Source organism: Rhipicephalus microplus, chromosome 3, assembly GCF_043290135.1.
Source record: "Rhipicephalus microplus isolate Deutch F79 chromosome 3, USDA_Rmic, whole genome shotgun sequence".
NCBI classification, from domain to species: Eukaryota; Metazoa; Arthropoda; class Arachnida; order Ixodida; family Ixodidae; genus Rhipicephalus; species Rhipicephalus microplus.
This window is the reverse complement of record NC_134702.1, coordinates 3,073,534-3,089,755: the sequence shown is the minus strand read 5'-3', so window position 1 is coordinate 3,089,755 and position 16,222 is coordinate 3,073,534. Positions and strand designations below refer to the sequence as shown.

At 46.6% G+C, this 16,222-nt stretch overlaps 1 protein-coding gene across 3 annotated transcripts in view; it reads right to left on the bottom strand.

Moving 5' to 3' along the window:
* Positions 1-16,222, bottom strand: part of LOC119184222 (neprilysin-1) — a 246,194-nt gene that overhangs the window by 36,868 nt on the left and 193,104 nt on the right. For all 3 annotated transcript variants that reach the window (XM_075888738.1, XM_075888739.1, XM_075888741.1), the window contains one exon: positions 152-256. In XM_075888738.1, coding sequence (XP_075744853.1) covers positions 152-256 — 105 coding nt within the window. The remainder of the gene's footprint in view (positions 1-151; positions 257-16,222) is intronic.

Here is a 16,222-nt window from a genome sequence, read left to right as displayed (position 1 = left end):
CAAGCATACAAGTCTCCTCGGCTGTTCTAGAGCAGCGATGAAACACACTGAAATCGCGGATGAGCTAGGTTCAGCGTATACAGTTGCAGAAAGTGAAATACTTGGTCACACTGCGGAGGTTGTAAAGCACGCACAAATCGTAAATGCTCACCTTAGCGAAGTAAAGGAAGAAGAGCTGGTTCTGAGAGAAGCGCACCCGGGGCAGCGAGCTGAACTCCGACTCGCCTTCATAGCGGGCCATGAACGTGCGATAGGCCTGCACAGAATGGGAGCACTCCCTTTGAAGACTTCCTTTAGGCGAAGGAAATCGGCGAATCAGTCTGAAATCGGCTCCGAATGCTATTCTCCGGACCGCATGCGCAATACTATCTGCTAATATTTAGGAGTCACGATTGCAATATACTTGTTCATTGCACACTCCATAAGATACGCAGAACCTCGAGGTAATCTCATGAACGCCCATGACTCGCACATCGACGCAGGAAAGGACAGACCTTTTCTGGCTGATTTCATTGTCTTCAACGAAACAAATAATGCCCCCTTGGCTTTAATTGTTTCCTGTTTTCATTAGCTGTGCGCGAGTGTGAGTCTTTGCAGAGGTGTAGCTACGAATTTTTTCCGGTGGTGGGGTGTGTGCGAATGGAATTACCATACCTTACGTACGTTGGTGCGTGCTGTGTATACATGCGTGCGTCTATATACACGAGGGTGGTCCGATAAGTACTTAGACTTCAAAGAAAAACAAAAATTTTGAAATGATGTCAATTTATTTCTCAAGATAGTCCCCTTTCAACTATGTACACTTAACCCAGTGATCTTCCAACTTCATGACTTCGCCAGAAAAATACGTTTTCTCCCGAGCTGCAAAGAAGGCTCCTGTGGCAGCGATAACTCTTTCGTTCGGCTCAAATTTTTGTCGGTCCAGTGACTTTCTCAAGTTGGGAGACACAAAAAAATTGCCCGCAGCTTCCCTCGGGGGAACACTGAGGAGGATGCGGAGCATATAATTGGTTAACGGGGTGTTAAAGTGCGACTTACTTGGGTCGATGGCTAAATTGGTTAACGCGGTTGTGAAATGGGGTGTTAAATTGCGACTTACTTGGGTCGATGGCTAAATTGGTTAACGTGGTTGTAGGAGGGGGTGTTAAATGAGTGAACACGTACACACGTATGCGAAAGGGCGGCGCTGGTCGAAGGGACGTCGATCATTGTGTTTGTGGATTCGTTGGAATTCATTTCACCGCGACCTTGGACGTCGACGCGCCGTACAAACCAACCGACGAGCGGCAACTGAGCGAGCGAGCGCCGACCTTGAGTATATATACAGCGCGACGGCGCATGCACTGTCAGCTGTCGAATGTTCGAGAAGGGGGAGAAGCGCAACGGCGCATGCGCGCGCGTCAGCTGCCGATGTTCTCGAAGCGCGACGGCGCATGCGCGCGCGTCCGCTGCCGATGTTCTCGAAGCGTGACGGCGCATGCGCGCTACATTATACAGCTAGCGAATGTTCGTGAAGAGGAGAAGCGCACGCGGTGTGTAGAGGAGGAAGGGTGCACAGATGGTGGAGGAGTGAAGCGCGCGCGGTGTGTAGAGGAGGAAGGGATGCACAGATGGTGGAAGAAGGAGGAGGAAGCTTGCGGACGGCGCCGCACTACAAGCCTCGAGTATTAGATGCTCCGCATCTAAAAAGCCATGGAGCTATTTTGTGCTTCAGCGACAAGGCTCCGATGTATTGAAACGCAGCGCACAAATTCAGTTCTCCTTGAGCGCGTGTACTCAAACGCGGCGTCGCGCGCACATTCCCGAATTCGGAGCCACGATCGAGTCCGATCTCTTGATTGTATGCTGCGCACTCTGCGAGGAAACACGCATTTGTGCGCAGTTGACTAGGCACGCAGAGCTACGGAGATATTCCGTGCTTCGACGATACGAGTCCGATGTATTAAAACGCGGCGCACAAATTCAGTCCCTTTGAGACCCTGGAGCTTTGCAGACACATAGCGCCATCTGTCGCCACAGTTTCAGGTAGCGCACAGCCCGACCCCTTTGCACAGTTTGCAGCGCAACCAGGTGCAACAGGCGAGTGCGAAATAACGATTGAGCTAAATATTAGGTGTCTTTGCGCATTGGACACCCAGAAAGAGAGCTACGAATTTCTCCCCGCAAATCCGACGCGTCATTGAACTGGCTTGAAGAGCTTGCTTGTTCACTCGCCAGAAAGACGGCGAAAGGAGCAGACGCAGCAGCTCGAGCCGCGCTCTACGAAGCTAAACTGTTGCGTTGTGAATAGACACGGACGTAAAAGATGTCAGTTTCACCAATTTCTGACGTTGTTGTGAAGCAGAACGGCGAAAGTGCGGACCATGGCGCACGTGCGGGGTACGCGAATCACCCACTTTCTCTCGCACGAGAAAATGTGAGAATGTAGGTCTCCTGCTATGGTCTTGGGTAACCTTGATGGAGAAGCGTGGTAACGTTATGAAGCTCAACGGAGCCGCTGACTGCGCGATAAACATCGCACACGCCCCGACCACCGATAATCTGAAATGGTGGCCATTACACAGCATCACGCACGTAGCCTTAGAAGGCTCTAAGTTCCGGTTTTAAGTAGCGAATGCTAACACGTACGTCATGTAAGTATATCGCAAAGTGTTGTGCGCGACCACGATGAAATGTTCCTTGCCGTTGATCTCCGCGATTTTCGGATGTATATTGGAGGCCTCCATTCTGCCTTTTGTTGTGCACCGAAAAAGCGGACACGCCTGTATTCGCATTTGCAGTATATAGAAACGAAAAAAAAAATACCGACAACAGAACTTCTGGGATACGTAATAAAAATGCACAGGAAGCGAGAAATGCAACTGGGTCATTAGCTTCGTACATTGCTCGCGTAGTACGTATACTGTAGAGTCATGACCAAACTTAGCACATTCAGGCTTACAGGAAGCACGTCGGAGAGCTTGCTTCGAACTCGATGTCATGCTACGTTCACTTGCATTTAAATTGCGAGTTGCAGCAGGCGGAAATAACTGAAACATGTATTGCATGCTATCCGCAGTTCGCTTCGATGAACCACCTACTTTTCTGAAGCGAGGTTAGACTGACGAAGGAGATTTCGAGGTTCATGATTTTCAGGAAAGCGCCCCTGAACGCCAACAAAGGGGGAGGGCTGTGGACGTTCACTTGCTGACGGCTCTCTTTGCACTGCATGCAGTTATGTCCAGCGCGGCGACGGCAGCGCCGGTGGAAGCGTTTTTCGCAGCGCCTCCTGGGTGGAATATGACCTTTATACGCGTCGTTTTGCGTGTATTCTCTACTTCTGAGAGGCAATCGAGTTCGACCTTTTATTTGCTCAGCGGGCCCCGACTTCTGCAACACTCCATTCCGTTCAATAATACGGCTGACGTCGCACAAACACTCGCGAAATGCACCACGGATGACACAGAGCCCTCACGGAAAAGGCAAAGCTACAGGTGCATATTTATCTGTCAAAGCTGGTGGCAGTCTGGCAATGCAGACTCCCCGGTCTGGCAACTGACTTATGCAACTACAAACAGAGCCTTCACTACCTTGCCCATCGCATACATGAGCGTGTTCACCTGTGTTCACGAAGGTGAAACCCTGACATAACCCGATAGTATTCCTACCTTACGACCCGACGTTTCCAGTCATTTGTGTCTCGGATGTCCAACTTCCCTTGCAGTTTGACGCGAACGGTTTGAAAAAGTTGGCGCCATTTTGCAGCCGCTGCTTGTTGAGCGTCCTTTTTCCTTTTGTCTGGCATGTTGGTCTATTCGTGGCTCTCACCACGTGCCAGGCGACCTCTTGTTCACCGCTGCCATCAACTCGTGTTGTCGAAGAGTTGGAGTAGGACCGAGAGATGTCAGGTTTCGAACGAGACAACAAACTATACGCCTATTAGATGGGAAGCAGCTCTTTCACTAGCCTGTGTAAAGCTGCCCATCCATGTCTCCGTGCCAACGCGCCGCATCGCGTTCCCTCCGCCGCAGTTGTTGGAACGATGCCAAGTAGGTCATGTCACAGCTGCGCGTTGACGTCACTCTCTTCCTCATCCGCCGCAGGTGCAGGCTCATCCCAACTAGAGGTGTGCTTCGAGACGTCGGCACGCTGGCGTCGACAGTTACTACTGCGCCGCCACCGCCGCCGCCGATGTACGAACTGATTAGCGTGCCCTTTATGTAGAGTCGCGGCCACTGTTAAAAGGAACACTAACTGCGGCTGTGGCGCTGACTGCGCTTGCGCTACAATATTTAGCACGGCGGCCATCGTAGCACTCCGCGGAGTGCGGTGACCCGCTTCGCGTCCTCTCTAACAGTGGCCGCCATTGTACGAAAAAAAATTCTTTCAATAAACCTGCCTTTCTATGGGAGATTATTCTGTGATCAGTAAATCGTCGGTCCTTTCTTAATTATTCTGTGATCAGTAAATCGTCGGTCCTTTCTTAATTGTGCCCTCTAGCAAACGCATTGCGATCGATTTACCTGCCAGTTACAGTTAAATAACTGGACCAGAAAAACCTTTTGTGTGCTCTCAATAACGCATAAAGGTAACGCAAAACGCATGTTGGATTCCAAATCAATGTGAATTTTAAGGTAATTTTTAAGTTCATTGAAGTTAAGTGAATTCACGTCAGTGAAGGCGTCAATGGCGGTGTTTGGCGAGGACTTTCATATTCTGGCTGATGATGGAGTCTATAGACTCCCTCTCACACAATATGTATGAATAAAAGGTGTGGACAGTCAGTATTCGAATAACAATTAATAGAACTATGAAAGCGAGCTAAGGAACAGCGACAGTTCAAAATAGAAGATTTGGGCTACTGAATGTAGAAGAGATTCCATGCGTATGAATCCAAGCCGTTGGTTATATTGTTCAGCCGTCTAAATGAGCAAAAGCCAGCTGTTTGGGGCATACGTATTTAGAAAAGTCAATTATGGAACTGGAACACAGTCTTTAATGAAGAAAGAATGGGGGCAAACACAACAAATGAAATATGCTCTATCAAACAAACAAATCTCTCTTGATAGGTTCAGCAAGGTCAGGAATCGGGCGAGACTGGGATCACCAAAAACTTCGTGTGAAGTACTGGGCAGAACATGAATGCATGCGGAAAAAAATCTAAAGTGTGGAAGTGTAATGTGTTGTGTTTACTCCGTTTTGTCATGAACTCGCCAGACAATCGAACCGAGCTATCTGCACCTTACTTCAACCGTTTTATATCTCTCAGTAAATTCGGCTAACAACTAGACCTAGATGCCGATTTGTCACAGCAATGTTTGAAACAAGACAGCACTAGAACAGCTTGCTGTGTTAGGTGCTTCATAACATTCGGAAGAAGAGTCCAACGAAAGACCCAAAACAGCAAAGGAGAACTACCACACAGAACCAGCATTGGACTTCAAACACAATGTTCGTTGCAGAAAGCCTACCCACATACAACCCAGCAACGTGTGCATAAATAGGCTAACTGAGTCATTTCACAGATGCACACCTAAAAGTGCACAAGTGTGAAGGTGTCACAAACAGCTCACGTTCATGAAACACTAGAGTCTAGACGCTGCCGTGCAATCACTGTGTAGCAACGCGAATTCTATATCTGCAAAGAAAACTGATGGATGATTTGCACATGATTCTTTGCCATATTTTGTTTTATTTTGAAGGCTTTAAATACTTTACGTTCAAGCCTATTTTTTATTCCTTTGCCAATGACACTTATTTATTTGAAACCAGGAACGCAGAGCCATTGCAGCGCAGAGGTGAGTTTCCACCAGTACCCGTAGGGTGTACAATGCGCTGTTCACGCAACATGTCATTGAAGCTGGTCTGCTCTTCTGACCTTTGTAGACACGGCCGCATAACAAGAGAATTTCGAAACTCACGTACGTCTGCACTGCAAAGGCTGTAGCTGCGCGCCTGATTTCAAATGAGGGTTTCATAAAAAATAGCAGTTTCATGAGAAATAGCATTTACCATAAATGTTGCGAAGCCTTTCAATATAATAAAAAAGGCAACGTGACATATGTGATGCAAACCGCCAGCTTTTAGTCAACGGGCGCACGTGGCGTTGATATCTTGGCATTTTGTGGAAGTGCGGCGTTTGCGACACCCTTACATGCCTAATTATTGGCTTTATATTGTTAAACGTGCAGCGCACTGGGCTCATATAGCCAATTTACGCATGCGCTGATGATTCACGCGTGTGGGGGATTTCTTTAATAAATATTTTGTTGTTAGCCCAGCACTGGTCCTGCCTGGTTCTTTCGCTGTTATCGTGCTTTTGGTCGTTTTTTTTTATATAAACTATACTTCGCTAAAGGTATCACGTTTACCGTCATGCAAGTGACGTAACGACTCTCCTCACATGCTTCCTCTGCTGCCCTGAATTTCCCATCATGCGCATATACGAAATGATTTTATCAACGCACGACGCAATCTATAGTAGCATTCTACAGCACCAAAATCTATAGCATCATTCATACGCAAACAATACAGAACAAATAAATTTTCTTTCAACGTTTTGTACGAGGCATTGTCACGGGGTCGTGACGTGAACGAAGGGAGCAGACTCCAGGTCAAGGAGGAAACTCTTTATTCGGGCCGAACTTGTGCCGCCGCAAAAGGAAAGTAAGGCACTGGCACTGATAGCGGCGAACAGAGCGGTGGCCGTCGATCAACTGACAAGCGGTGAGTTGTGCCGGCATTTATACACTTGCCATCAAATATTCGAGCGTTATCGCTAGCGGCGACGTATGTTCCAGATTAATCTGTAATGTTCACAAAGTGGCCGTGGTCTTAACAAAATGATCTACTGCCACCCCGAAGTTTCTCGAACAGTGTAGGCGTGGTTTGCGCTGAGAAGTATTGGCAGTGAAACGATGCGATACCAAATCTTGAGGACGAAACGTGGCATCACCCTCTCCTGAAGAAGGCATCGTCTCAATGCTTAGAAGAAAATACGAAAACAAGATTCATAAAAATAACAAAAGCAAAAAGTACAACAAATAGGCATAAGCAATAAATCAAAATTATAGAGAGGCAACAAATAATACAGTCAATATGTTCCTTCACGCGCATGAAACGGTTTGAGTCGCACGACAAGGACGACTTCAGGTCGTGCACGGCGCCGATGAGAGTTCGTGATGCCACTGGGGACAACCTCGAAGTCGAGTGCGCCGAGACGTCCAACTACCCTAAATACGGTCCGAAGTACCGTCACAGAAGTTTTTCGCGCAGTCCTCGTCGGCGTATCGGGCTAGTATTCTACGTAGCTTCGTCGAAGATTGTAACGGTGGCTGTCCAACCTCTGCTGATTTTTTATGCGCAGGCGGGCGAGCTGTCGAGCTTCTTCGGCGCACTGGAGGTAGAGAGTCACATCGATGTTTTCTTCGTCGCTGACGTTGGGTAACACGGCATCAAGCATCGTGGCTGGGCTTCTTGCGTACACCAGCTTGTACGGCGTCATCTGCATCGTTTCTTGGACGGCCGTGTTGTACGCGAAGGTCACGTGCGGAAGGATTTCATCCCACGTCTTGTGCTCGACGTCGACGTACATAGTGTTGTGACTTGCACCAGAGCTGAAGAGTAAGCGGCACTCTTTGCATCCTCAAACAAGTAGCCGACCGGCCGGCTGCTTTTGACCGCGAGGCATTGTCCCTCCAAGACGGAGGGTGAGACGTCGTGTCGCCACGACGCCGTAAGGCGTCCGAGAAAGGACAACAAATACAGCATCTTCCTTGAAAGGGACCGCGGCAGCCGCCGCAAATCACCCCGATAATTAAGCCAGCAGTTCGGCAGACCCTTTGAAGTATGCTGTCATGAGCTTGGGACCCCTCGACCAGCGCCACACACACGACAAGGAAGAGCCCCGCTGGCGCCACTTTGGACTGCAGAGTCACGCCTCAATATTGTACGTTCACGTGGACCGTGCACGCTCGTCCCTCTCGCCAGTTTCGTGTGGTCTGTGATTGGACAGTACCATCTGCACGTGTTCCCTGATCTAGGGATCTGGGGAGCACATACCCTTTATAATGAGCTACCCGGCTCATTCGAAGGAGCGCCACGCAGAGGAACGCCAGATTCGAGAGCTCGCCATGTAAGAAAGAGCTCGTCACGTACAAGAGCTCACCTTGTGTATAATGTAAATAAACCCTCATCAAGTCTCTCTCCCTCCTGCTTCGACAACTTCATCCAGGACCTCCGGTGCCTGCAAACCCCGGTCGTAACAATGGCCGGCATATTTACGATGGTCTTGTTGAGACGCTCGGTGAGGCCATTTGTCTGTGGATGGTAGGTGCTGGTCCGGCGGTGACTTGTGTGGCTATACCTCAGGATTGCCTGAGTTAGGTCCGCCGTAAAAGCTGTACCTCTGTCTGTGATGAGGACCTCTGGAGCTCCGTGACGCAAAACGATGTTCTCGACGAAGAAATTTGCTACCTCGGTGGCATTGAAATGTTAGATTCAGAGATAGTTCAACTCAAACAATCGCTTAGTCAATGCAATCAGAAAATGAATGCTTTAAGTGAGAAAAAACCGCATGCTTAAAAAGGAGCTTCGGAAATTTAAGAACCCAGCAGCATTTACACATGCAGTAAATACCCCCCTACAAACCATGCCTGAAACACCTCTGGACCAAATGGAGGAGGATGCAACCCCCCACCCCCTAAACGTGAAGCGGAACTTCGGATAGTGAGGAGAGATCTACACGCACTACTATCAGTGATCCAACTCTTGTGGACCTGATTAAATCAGTTGAAGAATGCAGTGCATGGATGACCACATCTCGCCTCATACCTACACTCACCAATCGTGTAGATACGCTTACTTATTACAACAGCAAAATGAGCACTTTAAGCAAAAACTGATAGCAGCGGGGTCGTGTACCTCCTCGCAGCCATCGAACGGAATGGCATCCGGAACTCAACCATTGCTACCCATTTTGCCACCCGCTGGTTGGATTCAGCCGTCAACATTTATACCTCCCCCCTTCTCACCAAGGCTAAGCAACCTACTTACATCATTTCGCAGTAGAATGGTCGAAGCTACACGAATAAATAAGCTGTTTTAACCCAATGCGTTCATGATAAGAACAAGCCAGATATAATTATTCTACAGGAGTTGCATGCTTTCGCGAAATTAGAAGAGTACCACGCAATTGGCTGTGCCACTGGAGATATTACTACCCTAACAACCCTGGTCCGCAGAGACCACTCCGTTATACAACATGATACTAAAATTAGGCAAATCGATAACATTCAATTGAACTCATACTACACCGCAAAACACACACTAGCATCTTCACCTTTAACATATACAGTAACCCTGAACACAAAAAACACAGGTGTGGCACCTTCTTTAAGAGCGCTCTCAACATCACTGGTTCGAATTTCCTTATAATAGGAGGCGATTTTAATGCTCTATATACAGCTTGGAGATATTCGTATGCTCACCCAAAAGGTCGCGATCTCTGGCTCAACACCCAAAGCGAAGGCTTAACTCTCATCACAGAGCTTGCCTACCCGTGGCGGCACCTGCTCTAGCAGGGACACTACACCACATCTCACATTCGTCAAACATGCCCCCACAACAACATGGCATAACACTCAAGAGACATTAGGTAGCGACCACTACATCATTAATATCCACATCAAAGGGGGCCCTCCCCAAAAGGCAGGAAAATAACATAAGCTAGTCGACTGGGCCAAGTTCCACAAGTCACGAAAAAATAATGTCTCGCCCATCAATGATATTGAACATTGGACCAACACTTTAAGACAAGACATTGATCACGCTACACAAACAGTGCCCCTAGAGGCGCACCTTGAGGAGATTGACAGCCGACTTCTACATATGCGAGAAGCGAGACAATCACTCCAAAAGAGATGGAAAACCCAGAAATAAACAGGAACCTTCAGAAACGTATAGCGCTCCTCAACAGAGAGATAGAAACATATGCTAAACAATTAAGCCAGCAACAGTGCCATGACACTTGCAACTCCACGGACAAGCAAATAGGCTTCGGAAAACATGGCACCTTATCCGTCATCTATTAGACCCTGAGAACAACAAAGCAGTCCACCGTCAAAATATCAATAAGCTCATCCATGATTACACAGGCACAGAGGAAGAACTCTTGCGAGATATAGCAAATACACATATCTCCCAAGCGCCTCCTCAACTACACCCAGATTATTTTATTTATTTTTATTTACAGATACTGCAGGCCCTACCCGGGCCCATGCAGGAGTGGGATACAAACAATACATTCAAGCAATAACTAGTAATACACTGGAGTACAGGGCATAAATGAAAGAATACATAACTATCAAGTACAGAAAAGTCAAATATATTTTCTCGCTGTTCAACAGAACTGCGCACAACTAAGAATATTTTAAACAATTGTAGCCGGATGAATTGCACTCAAATGACACTATTTTCAGCATACATCACTTATATGGTGAAATTAATCTTTTCTATCTGTTGAGTGAATGAAGCCGTCGAGGCAGCATTCACTACTTCCGCAGGTAATGCGTTCCAATGAAAAATTGCGCGAGCAAAGAGAGCGAACTTGTGGGCATTAATGTGGCTGGGTGTCTGCCTAAACGTTTTGTTGTGATTTGTCCTAGCTGAAAGTTTAGAAGGCTGCTGAAGGTATCGTTCCCGTGACAATTTAAAGTCCCCGTGATCAAGTTGGTAGACGAATTTAAATCTGGATATTATCCTGCGCTGTTCTAGTATTTGTAGGCTTGCCCTATTACGTAGATTAGTTACACTATGTTGTCGGGAGTAAGCGGAATATATAAAGCGCAGAGCTAAATTTTGGACCCTTTCTATTTTCTTAATCAAATATTGTTGCCAAGGGCTCCAAATAATGTCGGCATACTCCAATTTTGGTCGCACGAGTGCTTTATACGCTTTTAGTTTTAACGTGGGAGGAGTGTTACGCAGTTTTCTTTTCAAAAAGGATAATTTCTTCAGTGCACCCGAACACACATTTTCAACGTGCGTTTCCCAACTGAGGTTACTGGCAAGTGTAACTCCCAGATATTTAACCCGATCAGCTCTCGTGATTGCAGCATTTCCTATGAAATATGTGAAATGAAGGGGTAACGTTTTGTTGGTAAACGTGACGGAATTTGTTTTTGAACGATTTATTTTTAGTCCCCACCTTATACACCATTCGTTAATTGAGCGCAAGGCATCATTAAGTTTAATTTGGTCTTCTTGGTTATTTATGGATGTGTACACTACGCAGTCGTCCGCAAATAGTTTAATCTGGATCGGTGGCTCGACACAAAAATAAATATCATTAATATAAACCAAAAAAAGAAGAGGTCCGAGGACTGAGCCCTGCGGAACTCCCGAATGCACTGCCAACTCTTTCGAGAGACAGCCATTTATGGTAACACACTGTCTTCTGTTACTCAAGTAGCTCGCGATCCATGCTACAACTTTCTGCTCAATGCCTATAGCTAATAATTTTGTTATTAAATTCTGATGGGGTACGACGTCGAAGGCCTTAGAAAAATCCAAAAAGATGGCATCGGTTTGATCTTTCAAATTAAGCGTTCTAATTAAATCATCAGTTATTTCAGCCAGTTGGGTGACGGTCGACAAACCAGACCTAAATCCATGCTGCTGGGCATACAGTAGTTTTGTTATTTTCTAAGTAAGTGATCATGGCCTTAAATATAATGTGCTCAAATAATTTACAGCAAGTACTATATAGTTAAGGAAACAGGCCTGTAATTGTTAACTTCCAAAGTGGAGCCCGATTTATGTACCGGAATTATTTTTGCCGAGCGCCAGTCATCAGGAATAACTGCAGCGTCTAACGATGCAGTGTAAATGCGATGTAAATATTTTGCCACCCAAACAGCATATCTACTCAAAAAGTATTAGCGTCCGGACCAGGTGATTTCTTTACATCTAGTTTGTGTAAAAGGCAAAGGACTCCATCCTCAGTGATTTCCACTTCTGGCATACGGCTATCAGAGTCATATGACCGCAACTGAGCATGCGTGGCTGCCCGTGTAAAAACGGGCTGGAAAAAGACATTAAATTTGTTGGCAATGGTAGTCGCGTCAACAATACTTTCTCCCGCGACCCTGATCTCCGAAATGCCTCGTTTATCTTTTGACAGATAGCGCCAAAATTTTTGGGGTTCATTCTTCATGAATGACGGTAGAGTATCTGAAAAAAAGCGTTCCTTTGCCGATCGCGTTAGTTCTCGCAACTTAGAAGTAAGGCTTGAAAAATCACTCGTGTTCCGACGCTTGCACTGACGCTTAATTTTGCGTTTCAAATGAATCATTTCTCTCGTGAACCACGGATATTCCCTATTAACTCGTTTCTTTTTTAACGGCACATATCTTTGCTCGCAAAAGAGAACAATTTCTCTAAAATTTGACCACATTTCATTGACATCATTCACTTGGCTAAAACAATCAAAGCGCGATTCCAAGTATTCTAAAATAGCGTTATCATCCGCATGAGTGTAATCTCTCACGAAAGTATCCGACGGTCTAGTAAATGAACGTGTTCCTGAAACAGGACATGACACAGCAAGCAACTTGTGATCGGATATTCCTTCTTCTACATTGGCTGAACAACCTTGGAACGAGCTGCTAACCAGTGCCAAATCAAGGAGGGATGATGATGAACTGTCAACCCTGGTAGCCTCAGAAACTAGTTGTAAGCAGAAGTTGAAGGCGGTCGTAATCAGTATATCTGCACTTTGAGATTTTTTGCCATCATAAGAAAAATCAGCCCAGTTTATACCCGGTAGGTTGAAATCTCCTGTTATTATAATCCGGGATCGAGAATTTGTATTATCTGCAAGGTAGTCTTGAATGGCTTCTAAGTATTCGGGCGAAGAACTCGGTGGTCGATACACGCCCCCTAAAAGTATTCTTTTACCAAGAAATTTAATTCTGCACCACACGCTTTCGTGGTTGTTGATGCCATCAAAAACAGTAAATGCGACGTTGTTTTTAATGGCGATTGCTACTCCTCCCCCACGTGACTCCCTATCTTTACGAATAAGCTTGTAAGAAGACGGTATGACTTCCGAATCTTGCAAATCTGCATGTAGCCATGTCTCAGTGATTACTAAGACGTGTGGCTGATAACAGGAGATAACGTCTTCAAGGGAACTGGCTTTGTTAACAACACTACGCGCATTCAGTGAAACAACTCTGAGAATTTTGCTCACAGGCTGTCATTTTTTACTGCTGCTTCTCTTGTTCACTCGGGTTGTTGCAGAATGACCAGGATTCCGCCGGGCCTGCGCATCACGTCGTGTAACTTCCAGCCGTTGGTTTGAAAGCTCGTCCCAGATATAAACTTTATCGTCTACTTTCAGTTTATCAAACAAGAGCGAAACCTTTGCTCCATTGGTTTTTTCCACTGCTGCCGAATGCCACAACCTGCGGCGTAAGTCGCGAACTCTCTTGGAAAAATCTTCAGATATGGAAATCTGTGTTCCTTTTAGCTTGAAACAAGCCGACATAATTGTACTTTTCTCAGGGTAATCAAATAGCCTTAACATAATTGGTCGGTGTTTCCCAGCACGTTTAAAACCTACTCTGTGGATGCGCTCTATCGAATTCACTTCGACGCCGAGTAAGTCCTTAAATACTTGTTGTTGAACCCTGTCTTGCAGAGATTTGTTATCTTCTTTTGATTCTTCACTTAAACCATAAATCATCAAGTTGTTTCTTCGACTTCGGTTTTCAAGGTCATCAACTTTAATCGTAAGCTCGTTCACTAGTTCCCTCGTCCCCTTGCACGCTGCTTCGTGCTCAACCAGCTTTTCCTCGCATTTTTGTAGCCGTCCAAGCTCTTTTTCAATCGACGCTATCCTTTCTTGAACACCACCTATAGTTATTTCCACTTGTTTCAGGTTGGCAGAAAGCATGGTGAGCGTCTTATTGGTTTTTGTTTGCTCTTTTAAGATTTTTCTAAGAAGCTGACTGTTTACAGTAGCCTCGGATTCCGATTCCGAAGACGGACCCGGGTTCCGCTCCACGTCCCCCGATGCTAACAAGAGCAATCTAATGACAATCAAACAGTCACACAGCGAAACAAACAAACATTGTGGGCTTGGCAGCACTATCAAAGTAAGAGAATCGTCACGAATAGACTGATAGACAGGATGTTTGTCACCAACCTGGACGAAAAAGCAGAAATGCATGAGCGTCCGTCCGAAGAAGGTGCTGCCAAGCCCACTGAAAGGCCGCTGAAGATGGGCCTTGGTTTTATAGTCTAGCTGGTCAGTGCCCGCTGACGTCACACTGCGAACGTCATGGCGTCGACACAACACCTGAGGCGTAGCTTCCCATGATGATGTTCCATCGAGGCCTTGTCCCTGCGCATGCGCGATGGTACTGTCTTGCGGTGAGGCAATATCTGCAAATCCCACGGCGGCATCCGCCCGCAACAGGGCAATCTGGACGAAAAAGCAGAAATGCATGAGCGTCCGTCCGAAGAAGGTGCTGCCGAGCCCACTGAAAGGCCGCTGAAGATGGGCCTTGGTTTTATAGTCTAGCTGGTCAGTGCCCGCTGACGTCACACTGCGAACGTCATGGCGTCGACACAACACCTGAGGCGTAGCTTCCCATGATGATGTTCCATCGAGGCCTTGTCCCTGCGCATGCGCGATGGTACTGTCTTGCGGTGAGGCAATATCTGCAAATCCCACGGCGGCATCCGCCCGCAACAGGGCAATCTGGACGAAAAAGCAGAAATGCATGAGCGTCCATCCGAAGAAGGTGCTGCCAAGCCCACTCAGCCGGTCATACAAAAGCAACTCTTGACGAGGAATTTTCGGAAGCAGAGATTCGTGCCGTACTACACCAACTTAATACCAAATCCGCTCCTGGTTTTGACTCCATTATGAACAAGACACTACGTAACCTAGAAGATGAATCTATTAGTCACCTGAAGGACTACACGTCTAGCATGCGTTAACGCATGCTACAGGACGTTTACCCCCACAATGGAAGGTTGCCAAGAATATTCTTATCCCCAAACCGGAGAAGCCACTGAACATTCACAACCTTAGAGCCACCTCTATAACTTCCTGCGTAGGAAAACTCATGAAGCATGCCTTCTTAGCTCGACTAAAGGCAATTAGGTTCTTCCGTGCCCTGTTAGGTTTTCGAAGGCACCTTTCATGCCAGGACACTATGCTTCAATTGAAGCACCAAACCATGACACCATCACCCACTCAACCAAAGCTATACTTGGTTTAGATCTTAAGAAATCATTCGATAACGTTACACACAGTACACTTCTCCAACAGGTTAACGCCTTAAGTCTCGGAACTCGAACGTATAACTATAATCGCGACTTCCTTACAAACCGACAAGCTGTAGTCAAAGTGGGATACCCATAGGAAGCGCAGGAACTCCACAGGGCTCCGCAATATCTCCTATGTTGTTCAACTGAGCTCTCCTCGGTTTGCCCTCAAAGCTGTCAATGATGCCCAGGCTTCATCACAGCATATATGCTGACAATATTACCCTCTGGATATGAGATCAGCGATGGCTCTATAGAAGAACGGCTACAAGAAGCGGTAAACGTAGTGGAACAATACCTACACGGAACAGGGCTTTTGTGTTAGGCGGAGAAGTCCGAACTCCTCTTATACCGCCCCAAATTCAGAGGCAGACCACCCAAACAGTATAGTCGAACAAGCTCATACACACACATTACCCTGAAGACAGCCGATGGACGCGTCATACCGACAGTCGATAAAATACGGCTTTTAGGACAATTGGTTGAAAGAAAAGGCACAAATGGTGAGACAAGCCGCAAATTAGAAGACAAAGTTGCGCAAACGATGTGACTCATTGAAATAATAAGTAATAAACATCAGGGCATGAAGGATTGTAGTATTCTCCGGCTTATCCATTCCTTCGTGCTCAGCCACATTACTTATGTCACTGCCTACCATCTATGGTTCGCGGGGGAAAGACCTAAACTCAGCGGGCCCATCAGACGAGTTTACAAACAGGCTCTAGGGCTTCACAGTACCACTACGTAACTCCTTCTTAAACTAGGCCTTCATAACACGCTTGAAGAAATAATTAAAGCGCAACAGATCTCACAGTACGAGCGCTTGAGCAATACGAAATCAGGTCACCGGAATCTCGACAGTCTCGGCATTTTTTACCACGCACAGCATGGTATAAAATGCGAC